Genomic DNA, 14042 nt, shown 5'->3' with positions numbered 1-14042 from the left:
AATTTTCTCTCATCTTTTTTCGAATTGTTTTCTATTAATAATCTATGAATATAGTGATGTTTTTTATAAAAAATTATTCGAAAAAGTGTCAATGTTTCATCCCTCAATCTTTGATGAGATTTCAATTCCAGAAAAGGGATTATTCAATGAGGATCCCCCGTTTCCTCTTCTTATAGAACCGAAAGAATTAATGGCTGCTCAAATTTCCGGTTTAGAATCAACAGATTACTTTTTAATTGACCTTTTAAAGCGTGATTCACCACAAGTAAGAATCGTTATCGAAACATATTTACGAGAAAGAGAATTTATTTCAACAATTCGATACTTAAAAGACAAAATTGTTGCGAATTGCATTGATAACTTTGCATTAATACCAACAAAGCTTATTCCACCTATTCAGAATTTAGAAAGCATTCATATTCTATTACTAAATGCCCTCTCTCGCATTCTTACAAATCCTCTTTCAGATTATTACATCTTTTTCAATGAAATTATACATACAGTTAATGTCGTTCCAATACATCAGCAATACATTGCAAAATGTCTCGAAATTGAACCAATGTGTCAGACATTTTCTATAAATGTTGATCATCTTGAACCAAAATCGAAACTGTTTATCCATTTATTCCGCGAACCATTAACATACATATCTGATATCGCATCTTTAGTTTTAAAGGCTTCTAAACTTATATCAACAAATAGAACTCAAGAAATGGTCGAATTCTCGAACAATTGCAAGAACATATTGATGTCTATCGATTCTATACCAATACTCGAGAAGATTGCCAAGAATTTCTTGATAGAACCATTCCCAATTGTAGAACCAGGAAGAAGATTCATAAAACAAGGCACATGTCTCAAGCATTGCAGAAAAGATGTTTCGGAACGCATCATTATATTATTCTCCGACTTCTTCGTATACGCACAGCCTCATGGAGGCAAATGGATGGTTCCGGCCGCATATCATTTATCTAAGATGAAAATTGAACTCCCTAAAGCAGATATACATTGTATATCTATATATTCGCCAAGGAAATCATTCGTATTGGAGTTCAAATCAGCCAGCGAAGTGAAATCTTGGTATGACGCCATATCTAACTCAATTTCAAACGTTCAGGCAGGTACAGATAATAATTTCGAGGTCGCGCCAATATGGATGCCTGATAGTTCCACTCAAGTTTGCATGATTTGTCACCAAGAACATACATTTTTTGTCAGAAGACACCATTGCAGAGCGTGCGGTGCTGTTGCTTGTTCAGATTGCCTTAAATATAGAGCTATTGTTAAGGGGGTATCACCAACTCCTGTAAAAGTCTGTTTTAACTGTTATCAAAAGATAATGAACCAGAAATCTAATAGAATTAGCTCACCAACACCACAACCAATCATCCAGCCTCAAAGAGCTCCTGCTTCTACACTTCCAAAGAGGTCTATTTCGCCTCCTCCTGCAATATCTGCAAGCGACAACGAATATTACACATCATCCGATTATGTATCTGATTGATTTGTTTCTAGTATAAACTGTTAGTATATTTTCTTTCTCCTTAATCCTTATTTCATTTTTTCATATTTTTAATTCATCAACAATATCATCTGATAACTTAAATATAAAATATGTTATCAAATTAATCCAAAATGCCTTACTAATTTCTAGGTTAACTTATAATCTTGTTAATTTTTTTTTAATACTCTTGTATTCTAGCTTTCTTCTAAGTGTAGATCTGATATTTACATAAATGTATTACGATTACATCCTAAAATTACTAATAAAAATCTTTTCTTATGTTCAATTAAATAATTTCAAAACAATTTAAGTGGAATTAATAAGAAATATCAAAAACTCATCTTAATTTTGGTGGTAAAATCTCAAATTTCTTTATGATAACTTCTAAAATAGCTTTGGATCATTAAATTGTATCAGAATTTGCTATGAAACTAAGAAAAGCTCTAAAAACAGATAGATATTTGTTAGTTTTACAAGGAAATATAACAAATGATCATATAATTATTATGAAATTCCTAATTTTGAGAAAGAATTTTTCTAAATTTTTCAAGTAACATAAAGATAACTTTAATAAAACACATTTTATTCATTAATAAAACTAAAAATAAGCTATAAAAATTAGAAATGGTCATCTTCCATTCTCTCTTCCTTCTGCTTCCTCTTCTTTTCCCTGTCTTGGTCCCTGTCTTTTTTAACTTCCCTCGACTGCTGAATTTTTCTGATCGTCTTGCTGTTGATTATTCCTTCTCTGAGTGGTGCCAAGCGGTATTCGAGAATAGACTGGATCAGGGAGTTCTTTATCATGTGCATCTGGAATCCTGTCTTAAGGATATCCTTGATACAGTTGATAATGATCTGAGATTGAATATTATTAAATTTGATTTCTTGTTCAAGGAATTTGTATTTAACGAATGTTTCCTTTCCTTGTAAGAAACCTTGTACTTGTAGTAAGCAGGCCTTAATACTTTTGCTTTCGCTCTTTTTCCCAATTCTATCTCCGGATTCTTCCAATTTCTTAAGGAACTGCATGGCAAATAACCTGGATTGGTCTTCCTGCATGTAATAGTTACGTTCCTGGTTGAGATATGACTCGTAAATGACACCGGCCATTTCTATCGCTGGTCTTACGATATCTGCATGAGCACTGTGTATGCCTTGGATGATTACTGCCTCGAGATCAGATTTAAAGGTCTCAGTGGCGTACTTCGCTGAGAATATTGACATTAATAAATTTAATCCGGTAAATATGTATGAAACTGACATCGGTGATAATCTCATTGGACGACCTTTCTTGTTGAGGATCAATTCGATGTATTCTGAGAATAATTTCTCACAAAGTTCATCATTATCTACGGAGAAGGCCATTGAAAAGGCAATTGCAAAGAACATGAACGAGTTTTTGTTTGTAGCATTCTCAAACTCTGGAATTAGGCGTTTGATGAAATCTACGACGTTATCTTCAATCAAATCTCCATAACTTAATGAAAGAACACAAATAACTGCTAGCGCCAAGTCGTGGTCACTCTTATACTTGCAATAAACAACTTCATGGAAAATGGATTCGAAAAGATCATCGAATTCATCTTCAAATACTGAAAAAGGAACAATATTGTCACGTAAAAACTCATACATACTTGCGAGAGCATGAACTTTGATTTCATATTGCTCAGCTCTGATTTGCCTAATCAGGGCTTGCAAATTGACTTCAAATTCACCCATTTTTTAACGATGTCAAATTCAGAGAGAAATTTTTGTCTCTCTCAAAATATATTGTTATGATATTGGCCAAGCATCAAAATCTTCAACTTTTTTTATACCTGTAATCAAAGAAATAAATCATCTGAAAATCACATGAAATCACCAGAATATTTATGCATTTCCGATGCACACATGTTTCAAAATGTATCTAGATTGTATTCATCTTCAGAATTTAGCTTTTTTCGATATGAATTGATGTTGATTTGCAAAATTTAGCACTAATATAGGTTTCTTGTACTATCTTATAAAAGAATTCATTTACTCATGGATATGATAGGAAACATTTCTGTTATTTCATTGATAAAATGCATTTTTTCATCAATAAAATTTGCACATTACTGTGTTTTTTGATATCAGAGATAATTTCTTTAATTTAATTCGGTTATGGGAAATATAACCGATAACTGATCTCCTTCGGTTCATTACTTTTCAGATTTTCTGCCATGATTTGACACAGGAATCAAATTATCTCATTTAGATACAATTTTAGGAATTTTTATTTAATGATTTCCGATAATTTAATTTGAATTACAAATTTGTGAAGTTTACATATAATTAGCCGTATTAGGAACAGATACAGGAACAATTATTGGAATTGTATTAGGAATATATTACGGAATTAGTCTTGTCATATTAATTGTTGTTTCAACATTTGCATGTATTCATCCAAATCGATTCATTCGTGCAGGATGTATGTGTGCATGTTGTGATAATACTCCAAATTGGACACGAATCATCAATTATTACTACACACACGAAGATTTACATCCAGCCAAGAGACTATGATGTTATAAACAATTATGGGATTATAATTCATGTCCAGCTCCAATGAAATGCTTTGCTTGTGATGATGAGAAGCAAAAGGAAATCTGTTCTAGTGCTGAAAGAGAATGCTGTTTTTGGCCTATTCTAATTTGTATTGATATTCCTTATAATCTTTATGTCACACTTAGATTCTTCATGAATATATTTTGGCTCGCATTCTTTGGTCCATATTTGATTTATATCTTCATTTACGCATATCCAAGTTTGAATGATGATGAAAAAGAGCTTGAGAAGAAATTAGTTTATCTCCAAAATGTCAAAGTTAATGATTACGAAGGAGAACGTAAAGCAATCAAAAAGATGAATAAAGAAGAGAAAAAGAAGGAGAAGAAAGAAATGAAGAAACAAAATAAACAAAAGGAAAATTATCAACCTCCTCAAAACAATCAACAACAAATTCCTCAACAGCAACAACAAGCTCAGTATTATTATCCTCAATATCAGTATCAATATCAACAACAACAACAACCTGTTAATGCCAATGGTCAGAATCAACAATATCAATACAATTATCAATATCCATACCAATATCAACAACCTCCAGTTCAAGGTCAATATCCATATCAAGTTCCTCCTCAATCTCAAAATCCTCAATCACAAACACAACCTCCAAATCCACAACAAAATGGTCAATTCCAAGGAAACTATCAATATCCACAATATTATCAATACTCATCACCTCCACAAGTTCCTCCTCAATCACAATCACCACAACAACCACAACAACCACAAATTCCTCCTCAAGTACCTCCACAATCACAATCACAACCTCATTCACCTTCTGATCAAAATCATTCTAATGATGACAAACCTGCTGAAGTTTGAAATTAATGATATTTTTTTATTATTATTACTTTTTTATTAATACAAATAAAAGTGAACAATGTTTATACAATGGTTTTGATATTTGATTTTTAAATACAACATATAGTTTCATAGGTATCAGGAGAATTTTAATTCAATTTATAAAAAAATTATTTTTGAACGACCATGTGTCAAAACGGTTTTGGCAAAAAACTACTAAAACCGTCAAATCTTTTATGTAATGTTTTCTTAGCATTTCATTATAAAACTATAAGTCAATGATTCAGTTTTACATCAATTTATTTCTTTTATGTATCGTACTTACAGAATTGATGTAATTCATTGAATTTTTTAATTTCAGTTCAAAATTTTTATCATTTTCCAAAATGCATTATCATATATTTATTTAAAAACATCATCATACAAAAAGATTCAGTTATAACATATTTATAGGTATATGCACGCCCATAACAAACCTATAAATTTTGTGACACTCAACGATATTTTTTATTTTATTTTATTTTCTTTACCAAGATATGCTATATTTAATTTTTTCATTGCAATATATTAAAACAAATCAAGATATCCAACAATTAGGAAGAAAGCCACTATACATCAAAGCAACAATTGCAAATAAGGAAGAAATTCAAATTTCAATTAATTTGAAGGAAAAATTGATGGAAAATGAACATATTTTGATAGATTTACCAAAGCATCATAAAATAACAGCTAACATTTACAAAAATAATACTACAACACCTTTTATTTCTCATGAAAATATTCATCAAAATCATTCAGTAATTTTGAATGAATCTTCAGTAATAATAAGACTTTCCAAACCAATGGATAATTCAAAAAGATCATTTTTGATCAAATTATCAAAAGTTTCGACAAATGATTTTAATTTGCAAAAGAGAAATGTATTAGGCTCAAATACAGGAACAATTATTGGAATTGTATTAGGAATATATTACGGAATTAGTCTTGTCATATTAATTGTTGTTTCAACATTTGCATGTATTCATCCAAATCGATTCATTCGTGCAGGATGTATGTGTGCATGTTGTGATAATACTCCAAATTGGACACGAATCATCAATTATTACTACACACACGAAGATTTACATCCAGCCAAGAGACTATGATGTTATAAACAATTCTGGGATTATAATTCATGTCCATACAATCCTTTCAAATGTTATTATGATGATCAAAAATGGTTGAAAGAACGTTATCAAGAATGTGCTGACTATATGCCTCCTTGTGTTTTCTTAGCTATTGATGTACCTCATGCATTTTATTGCTTAATAAGATTTTCATTAAATATACTTTGGCTTGCATTCTTTGGTCCATATCTACTTTATATTTTTATTTACGCATGTCCAAGTTTGAATGAAGATGAAAGAGAATTCGAGAAAAAGTTGATTTACTTGGAAAACGTAAAAGTTAATGATGTTGAAGGTGAAAAGAAGGCTCTTAAAAAGATGAATAAAGCTGATAAGAAGAAAGATAAGAAAGACAAGAAGAAACAAAAAGATAATAATCAACAAGTTCCCCAGCAGCAACAGCAACAACAAGCTCAGTATTATTATCCTCAATATCAGTATCAATATCAACAACAACAACAACCTGTTAATGCCAATGGTCAGAATCAACAATATCAATACAATTATCAATATCCATACCAATATCAACAACCTCCAGTTCAAGGTCAATATCCATATCAAGTTCCTCCTCAATCTCAAAATCCTCAATCACAAACACAACCTCCAAATCCACAACAAAATGGTCAATTCCAAGGAAACTATCAATATCCACAATATTATCAATACTCATCACCTCCACAAGTTCCTCCTCAATCACAATCACCACAACAACCACAACAACCACAAATTCCTCCTCAAGTACCTCCACAATCACAATCACAACCTCATTCACCTTCTGATCAAAATCATTCTAATGATGACAAACCTGCGGAAGTTTAAAATTCATTATATTTTTTAAATCACTAATAAAATTTAACATCATGATATTTTTAAAAAAAAAAAAAAAAAAAAAAAAAAAGGAAGTGGGGCTTCCAGGCACTTCGTGCCCTCTAGCCCCGAAGATGTTTAGTATAAATGAAGTTCTTATATACGGGTCTTCCAGGAGCTTTTCACAAATTATATATGTTTTCATGTTTTGTCAAGACTTCTTCGTAAAATCAGACAAAAATAATGTTTAGGGTAGAAGGTTAGATATAACCTCTTTTCTAACCTCTTTTCTACCCTCTTGAATTTTCAAGACTTCTTCGTACATGTTTTGTCACTTTTCTGTCACTTTTCAGGAAAAAACATTTTTATTATATATATAAAATGAATTTTACAAAACCACCGTTACCCTTCTTTGGAAATAAGAGTAGATGTAAAGATATTCTATTGAGAGAACTTAAGAAACTACCGAATGGTCTAACATTTGTAGATTTGTTCGGTGGAAGTTTCTATATATCCCATTTGTGCCATACAATATTCCCAGACTCAAAGATTATATGCAATGACTTCGACAACTATATGGACCGTCTCAAACATATACCAGACACAAACAATATATTGAAAGCGTTAAAAGAAAAGATACCTATAGGTAAGATGGAACGTATACCATTAGATAAGAAAAATACTGTCAGAGAGGTTTTGAAAAAGGCAGAGTATATTGACTGGGATAGTATATCTGCTAGACTATTATATAGTGGTGCTATAAGAGTTCATGACATTGAAACACTTATGTCAAAAGTTTTATATCTTAACTATACAAATGTTTTCAAAGAGAACATAGAAAAATATATTGAGGGTATAGAGTTTGTGAGATGTCATTGGACAGAGTTGTATGAAAAATATAAAGACAAGGAAAATGTTTTCTTTATAGTGGACCCGCCGTTCTATAACACATGGGATTTTCAATACCAAGTAGACTGGACTTTGAGAGACTCTTTAGAAACTTTAGACGTTTTACATAACCATCCATGCTTTTACTTTACATCCGATAAAAGTGGTTTGGAAAGTGTCATGAGATGGTTAGAGGACATACATGACTATGATTTTAGATACGATAAGATAGAATATGAGAGAGGTCCTATAAACTGGAGAAAGTGTCATAACAAAGAAATTTTATTGGTAAGTAAATGTGGTTTGAAATAGGACTACTTGTTTTAGGCTTTTTCCATTGTGTCATTTACTTATTTGACGTGGCAGAAAGATATAGAGAATATGAAGATGAACCAATGCCTGCAAATGTTCAGTATATGTACTCGTAAGAGATATTTTTATCTAATATTAAATGGACGCACAGAACTTAGCGAATGCACAGCAACCTGGACAACCAAACCCAGAGAATATTCCAAATGAAGTTAGAATACAAACTGCAATGGCAAACTATGGTCAAGTGCCAACAGATGTACAAATGCAAACTGCCATGTCAAATGACGCTGCGTTAGGTTTGCCACCATGGTATGCAAATATGAGATGGAAAGAGTTTTATACAAACCCTGAAGTGGGATATAAACAACTCTATGCAGATGACGCGAACACAGGAGTTGACCCAGAGTATGTTTTCTACCAGAGGAGAAATAGAATGTATGAGCTCCAGTTAAAGAATGCTATGGAACTCAACAGGAAACGTAAGAGACTAGGCGGACATTAGATTTTTACATATAGTAAAATGGGTTTCTTCAGTAAGATAGGAAACTTCTTTCGAAATGTTGGAAGAGGTATATGGAATGGAATAAAAACCGTCGGAAGAGGAATTTGGAAACGGAGTCAAAAATATTGGCAAAAGAGTAGGTCAGTTCGTGGTATTATACCTAAAGACCCTGAACCAGAAGAGCAAGCTCCTGTTATACAACAGCCTGAACCTGCACCACAGTCTAGTTGGCAACCAAATCCAACACCTCAACCTTATTAAAAAATCATATTTTTACCGTTCGATAGTAGTTGTATATGAAACTAAGTTCTAAGTAAAACGCATGGTATAATGGAATTATTCTCTTTCTTCCATCTGTAGTAAACCATACTTGAAAATCCGAAATACTTCCACTCGGTGGTTCATATAGCTTTGTAGGTTTTTCGTAAAAGTCATTTGCCAAGCATAAAAAAGAGTTTTGTGCACCAGAAAATGAAGCATGAACTATAATGCATCTGAGTCGAAAACATTTTCATATGTTCCATTAGGGTTTTCGACTTCATAATAGTCCGGGTGTACTGGATACCATGCAGGCTGATTTAACATCCTCATAAATCTATGCCATGCCAAGTTGTTATATTTTGTAGAAATATAAACGTTTTCTCCAAGGTCTTCTATTTTATTGATTTTAACAGTTGCATTTTTCCTGTCATATATAATATCGAGATGGTACTCTCCTTCGTCAATGTTGTACTGTTTTGCATATTCGAGATAGATATCGTTTATTTTTTCTTGAAAAGCTTGAAGAGTTGTTTCTAAGTTTACAAGCAAATTCACTTGTAAAAGTTTTCCCTGTTCAAATTTCTCATACGTACGTTTTTCTTTGTTATAGTATCGAACTTCAAAAGCGACCGTAAATGGGAAACCATGTATGGCTTCTGAAATGAACTTCATTCTACGAAAGCCAATAGCTTTTGTGACGGATGGTCTCTTAACCATCTTAGTGGGTAGTCAAAACGATAGCCTTCATGCTTTACGGTCTCTGTCTCAAACTTTTGACCGACATTCGTAAAAAGTTCATCTAATGGTTTAGTTGTAGCAACTCTTGAATTTTCTTTTTCTATTGAAAGCATATTTTATCTAGAATAAAAATGTCGAAAGAAACAGCGTCTATGAGAGAAATACAACACAACCGACAACTCATTTTGCAAGCTCTAAATAAGAACACAACAAACTTTTCAAACTATTCTAAGATATCTGAGTCATTGAAAGAAGGAAACTTAAAACTGACGATAAACCCATTGACAGACGAGTTTCTGTTTCAAGACAGTAAGAACCATACTGTTTGTATAAATCCAACAAAAAGAACTTTAAACGAGAAACCTATAGATGAACTTCTTTTGAAGGCAGATATTGACAACAAAGCTGACAAAGAGTATGTAGACGATGCAATAGCATATGTGGCTAGTGGGTTAGTGAAGAAGGCAGATAAGGAATATGTGGATGAAAAAGATGAAGAAATTAAAAAAATGGTTGAATGGTACCATGAACGGACATCGAAGATTTTAGAAGGTAAAGCCAATACAGGGTGGGTTTCAGAATGTTTAGACCTTAAAGCTGACAAAGAAACTGTAGATATGTTGGCACAAACGGTTTCAAGTCATACCAGAGGTTTAATGGAAGATGGACAACAGTTGAAAGAGCTTGAGAAAGGTGTTACAGAGTTAAGGAATACAAAAGCAGACTCGACATGGATAAAAGGATATGTAGATGCAACAAAAGAGTATATTTTCACATGGACAGAAGGAACATACCCACAAAAATATCATAGACATAGCATCTCTGACGTAAATGAACTTGAAGAAAAGTTATATAAAAAAGCAGACAAAACAGAGCTTCAAACATTAAAGACAGAAATACTTCAAACATTATATCCTATAGGTTCTATTTATACGTCAATGAACTCTACCAGACCAGAAGTAGTACTTGGTTTTGGAACTTGGACTCAAATAGTCGACAGGTTTTTGTATTGTGCAAACTCTTCAAAGGAAACAGGTGGAAGTAAAACGATTTCAGGTGCAAATTTACCTGCGCACAGTCACTACATAAATTTAAGTACATCTGAAGCAGGTTTGCATAGTCATAGATTTTGGGATTGGTCAGGAATGACAAAAGGTAAAGGATATGATGTTAAAGAGGACGTTAAGTTTGCTATAAATTGTTACTGGAGTAACACTGAGGTAGGAGGAAGCCATACACATCGCGTTTCGGGATATACGCAAACAACGGGACAAAGTAAAGACTACATGCCACCTTACATGACAGTTTACGCATGGTATAGAAATGCTTAGTCGTCATTTTCAACTTCTTTAGCATATTCGTCAGGAGTTGTCTTATATTTGTTAGGAACTGTCTTTGAAAGTATACCACCTTGAACTTTGACAAGTTTGAAACGAGGTCTGACAATAGTAGTTTTATCTTCTGCTTGCAGTCTGTACATTTTGCCATGTTTGCCTAAAACTTCATAATATTCTCTTGTATACTTTCTTCTATTTTTACGAACACGAATGTGAGTACCTGTCGAGTTCCCATTGTTGTCATAGTCAATAGTATTTTCATATGGGTCGCGTTTAGGTATTTCTATTTTTACTTTGTCACCTTTCTTAAGTTTGAAGCCTGGCATTCTTTCTTGTTTGTCTCTTTTGACTAAACTATTAAATATATAGTCTTTCTCTAAGTCAGGGTTGTTTTTCATTTCTTCAGGGGAATGGTTTCCCAAACCTTTTTGTTTACGGCTATTGTAAATATTTAAAACTTGTCTCATCTTTGCCATGGAGAAATGTCTATATTTGTCGTCATATGACATTTCATCTACCTCACCACCTTGTGGTTGGTTTAAGTCTCTTAAGATTTTTATACAACTGTCAATGACACCAAGAGCAGAATGGTTTTGGTCGACAATGAAATATTGGTTTACATTTTTTGAACGCAGATAGTTTTTTACATCATCTGATTTGAAAGAACTTTCACAGTCAGATGTCAGTTTTGTTGGATGGTATTTGTCAACAAATATTGTCAAAGCTGCTAAGATATCTAAAATATTTTTGGACTGTAATGGTATGGCTTCACAGTATCTTGTGTTTTGACCGACAAATATTAGCCAGTATGGAGGTCCATCTTCTCTATACCTCGGAATGTTTTCCAAGATATCCATAAACCAAGCATTTGGTGTTGAACTAAAGATTTTTACCATGAGTGCTTTCTTTGTCGCTTTAGAAACATAGGGGTCCTTGTTTGGATTCGTCATTTTTTACCCTATAAGAAATGGGTTTATTTGGCGCATTAGCAGGAGTTGCATCCAGATTTTTGCCCGCAGTTGGAACAATAGCCAGAGGTGTATTTGGAGTTGGAAGAAAGATTTTGAGTACATTAGGTATACTGAAAGAGAAAGCACAACCTATTATACAAACTGTACAGAAAGGTTGGGAGGTAGCACGAGATGCAACAAATCTTATTCCAAATCCTGAAACAAGAGGAAAAGTTCAAGGATGGATGGACAATGTAGGAAGAGAAGCAGGAAACTATTATAACAAAGCAAATGACTACTATAACCAAGCAGGACACTATATGGACCAAGGTGAAAGATTCTTTAACAGAGGATATAACCATGCACAACAGTGGGTAAACAATAACCAACCTCAACCGCCTCAAACGTGGGGAATGTAAAGTTTTTTACTGAGATGAAATGAACAATACAGCATTGAGACAAATGGGTTCAAGATGGATTTGTCGACTTCCAGCAGTTACACAACCACGTGTTTGTCAAGTTCTTCCTATACCTCAGGAAGTTTTAGACCGACTTAAAAAACCTAAACAACCAGTTGAAAACAAACCAAACTAAAATTTTTTACTGAGATGAAATGACGAAGAAGTTGAAACGGTAGATTTGACACCACAAACAAAAAGTTCAGAACCATTGTCAAAACCTGTCAAAGAACTTACAGATGAAGAGAAAAATTCAATAATAGAAAGTGCCAGGTCTGGAAATACAAACCCTAACTATAAAGTCACTTTTCATAGAAATGGAACGGCTAGTATCTCAAAAAAGAAACAGACTCTCACAAATAAAATATTGAAGTCTGAAGGAGTTAAAGAGACAACAGATGGAAAAGTTTACTTCACCGACCAACAGTTCATTATAGAACATCTCATTGACTTAGAGTCAAAATATTCTAAACTTTACAACAAACACAAAAAGTTGAAAGGAAAACAAAAACAAATGGCATATGATATTTATGAAGATGTTGACGACACAACCATACCTGCAAGTGAAGTAAAGTCAGGTGAACCAAAAAGTGACGAAAAACCGATAGAAGAAGGTGAGCCAAAAACTGAAGATAAACCAAAACCAAAGGTTAGTTTCCAAACTAAACCAAGTCAACCTTCATTAGCTGGTATGGGTTGGCGTCAAAGACTTTTGGCAGCAGGCGGTTATGTAAAGTAAAGAAAAAAATATTTTTTTATTTTTATTTGAAATGTACGCTGAGTTTGTTGGAGAAGACCGTTGGGAAACTTGTTTGTTAGATGAGAAATATGAAATGGCATACCATTTAAAATAAAACATTTTTTCAAAAAAAAATATTTTTTTATTTTATTTGAAATGTACGCTGAGTTTGTTGGAGAAGACCGTTGGGAAACTTGTTTGTTAGATGAGAAATATGAAATTCACTGTTGTGAGTCATTTGAAGTCAGAAACAAAAAGACAAAAAGAGTTTTAAGCGAATGTGAGCGAAATGACGGATATACTACTATGGATATGAGTGGAAAACACTATTTTAAACATATTGTCATTGCAACTCATTTTATACCGAACCCTAACAATTTACCTTTTGTAGACCATATAAACCGTATAAGAAACGACAATAGACTTGAGAACTTGCGTTGGGTCACTCGTTCTGAAAACAATAAGAACAAAAGCAAATTTCGAGATATTGTATTCGAATTTGTCGACGAACTAGAAGATGAAACAATTGAAATTACAGACTATGGCAAGCATACGCTTGAGTTTTACTACTATAGCGAAGAACAAGACTCTTTCTACTTTTATACCGGCGTAAACTATAGAAAATTACAAGTATATTTTACTAAGACGGGCTATGCTTATGTAAACGCTAGAGATACAGATGGAAAATGCGTTCGAATACTTCTTAACAAATTCAAGAAGCTATATGGCATACCATTTTAAAACAGTATATTTTTTTATTTTTATAGAAATGCCACCGCATAGAATGGATAGAAAATCTGCTAGAATAAAAGCAGAGTTAGAAAGATATGGTTGGAAAGTTTCAAAGAAGTTTAAATATAGGAAGGGAAAGCCAATAAAAGTCTATGACAAATTGTCTGGTCTTCGCTATGAGATGGATTTAGAAACCGCGCGCGCAAATTATCCAAACAGACTAGAGAGGTTAGAAGAAGAACGTCTTATGGACATGCCTTT

General features: G+C 33.0%; 9 protein-coding genes and 1 pseudogene across 10 annotated transcripts, besides 1 other annotated feature; 8 read left to right on the top strand and 2 right to left on the bottom strand.

Moving 5' to 3' along the window:
* Positions 1-91: 91 nt before the first annotated feature.
* On the top strand, positions 92-1538 carry TVAGG3_0640230 (lipid binding; the record flags this gene model as incomplete). The annotated part of the gene is made up of 1 exon (XM_001303269.1): positions 92-1504. One exon carries the CDS (start codon positions 92-94, stop codon positions 1502-1504), a length of 1413 nt encoding a protein of 470 aa, XP_001303270.1.
* Positions 1539-2019: 481 nt separating this feature from the next.
* TVAGG3_0640220 (interferon-related developmental regulator family) lies at positions 2020-3223 on the bottom strand (the record flags this gene model as incomplete). Its single annotated transcript, XM_001303270.1, has 1 exon — positions 2123-3223. One exon carries the CDS (start codon positions 3221-3223, stop codon positions 2123-2125), a length of 1101 nt encoding a protein of 366 aa, XP_001303271.1.
* An 867-nt stretch (positions 3224-4090) lies between these two features.
* TVAGG3_0640210 (uncharacterized protein) lies at positions 4091-4912 on the top strand (the record flags this gene model as incomplete). Its single annotated transcript, XM_001303271.1, has 1 exon — positions 4091-4912. One exon carries the CDS (start codon positions 4091-4093, stop codon positions 4910-4912), a length of 822 nt encoding a protein of 273 aa, XP_001303272.1.
* A 1232-nt stretch (positions 4913-6144) lies between these two features.
* On the top strand, positions 6145-6876 carry TVAGG3_0640200 (uncharacterized protein; the record flags this gene model as incomplete). Its single annotated transcript, XM_001303272.1, has 1 exon — positions 6145-6876. One exon carries the CDS (start codon positions 6145-6147, stop codon positions 6874-6876), a length of 732 nt encoding a protein of 243 aa, XP_001303273.1.
* A 369-nt stretch (positions 6877-7245) lies between these two features.
* TVAGG3_0640190 (phage tail repeat-like family) lies at positions 7246-8064 on the top strand (the record flags this gene model as incomplete). Its single annotated transcript, XM_051241232.1, has 1 exon — positions 7246-8064. The coding sequence occupies one exon, from the start codon at positions 7246-7248 to the stop codon at positions 8062-8064; it is 819 nt and encodes a 272-aa protein (XP_051087819.1).
* Positions 8065-8203: 139 nt separating this feature from the next.
* On the top strand, positions 8204-8566 carry TVAGG3_0640180 (uncharacterized protein; the record flags this gene model as incomplete). The annotated part of the gene is made up of 1 exon (XM_051241231.1): positions 8204-8566. The coding sequence occupies one exon, from the start codon at positions 8204-8206 to the stop codon at positions 8564-8566; it is 363 nt and encodes a 120-aa protein (XP_051087818.1).
* A 484-nt stretch (positions 8567-9050) lies between these two features.
* On the bottom strand, positions 9051-9678 carry TVAGG3_0640170 (annotated as a pseudogene). Its single transcript has one exon. A coding segment is annotated over exon 1 (628 nt).
* A 276-nt stretch (positions 9679-9954) lies between these two features.
* Positions 9955-14042: part of a mobile genetic element that runs on past the window's edge.
* On the top strand, positions 12291-12446 carry TVAGG3_0640160 (uncharacterized protein; the record flags this gene model as incomplete). The annotated part of the gene is made up of 1 exon (XM_051241230.1): positions 12291-12446. The coding sequence occupies one exon, from the start codon at positions 12291-12293 to the stop codon at positions 12444-12446; it is 156 nt and encodes a 51-aa protein (XP_051087817.1).
* TVAGG3_0640150 (phage tail repeat-like family) lies at positions 12825-13049 on the top strand (the record flags this gene model as incomplete). Its single annotated transcript, XM_051241229.1, has 1 exon — positions 12825-13049. The coding sequence occupies one exon, from the start codon at positions 12825-12827 to the stop codon at positions 13047-13049; it is 225 nt and encodes a 74-aa protein (XP_051087816.1).
* Positions 13206-13790, top strand: TVAGG3_0640140 (His-Me finger endonucleases family; the record flags this gene model as incomplete). Its single annotated transcript, XM_051241228.1, has 1 exon — positions 13206-13790. One exon carries the CDS (start codon positions 13206-13208, stop codon positions 13788-13790), a length of 585 nt encoding a protein of 194 aa, XP_051087815.1.

The sequence above is a fragment of the Trichomonas vaginalis genome, chromosome III (assembly GCF_026262505.1).
Source record: "Trichomonas vaginalis G3 chromosome III, whole genome shotgun sequence".
Classification (NCBI taxonomy): Eukaryota; Parabasalia; order Trichomonadida; family Trichomonadidae; genus Trichomonas; species Trichomonas vaginalis.
Note: the sequence above shows the minus strand (reverse complement) of the source record. Positions and strands in the feature narration are given on the sequence as shown.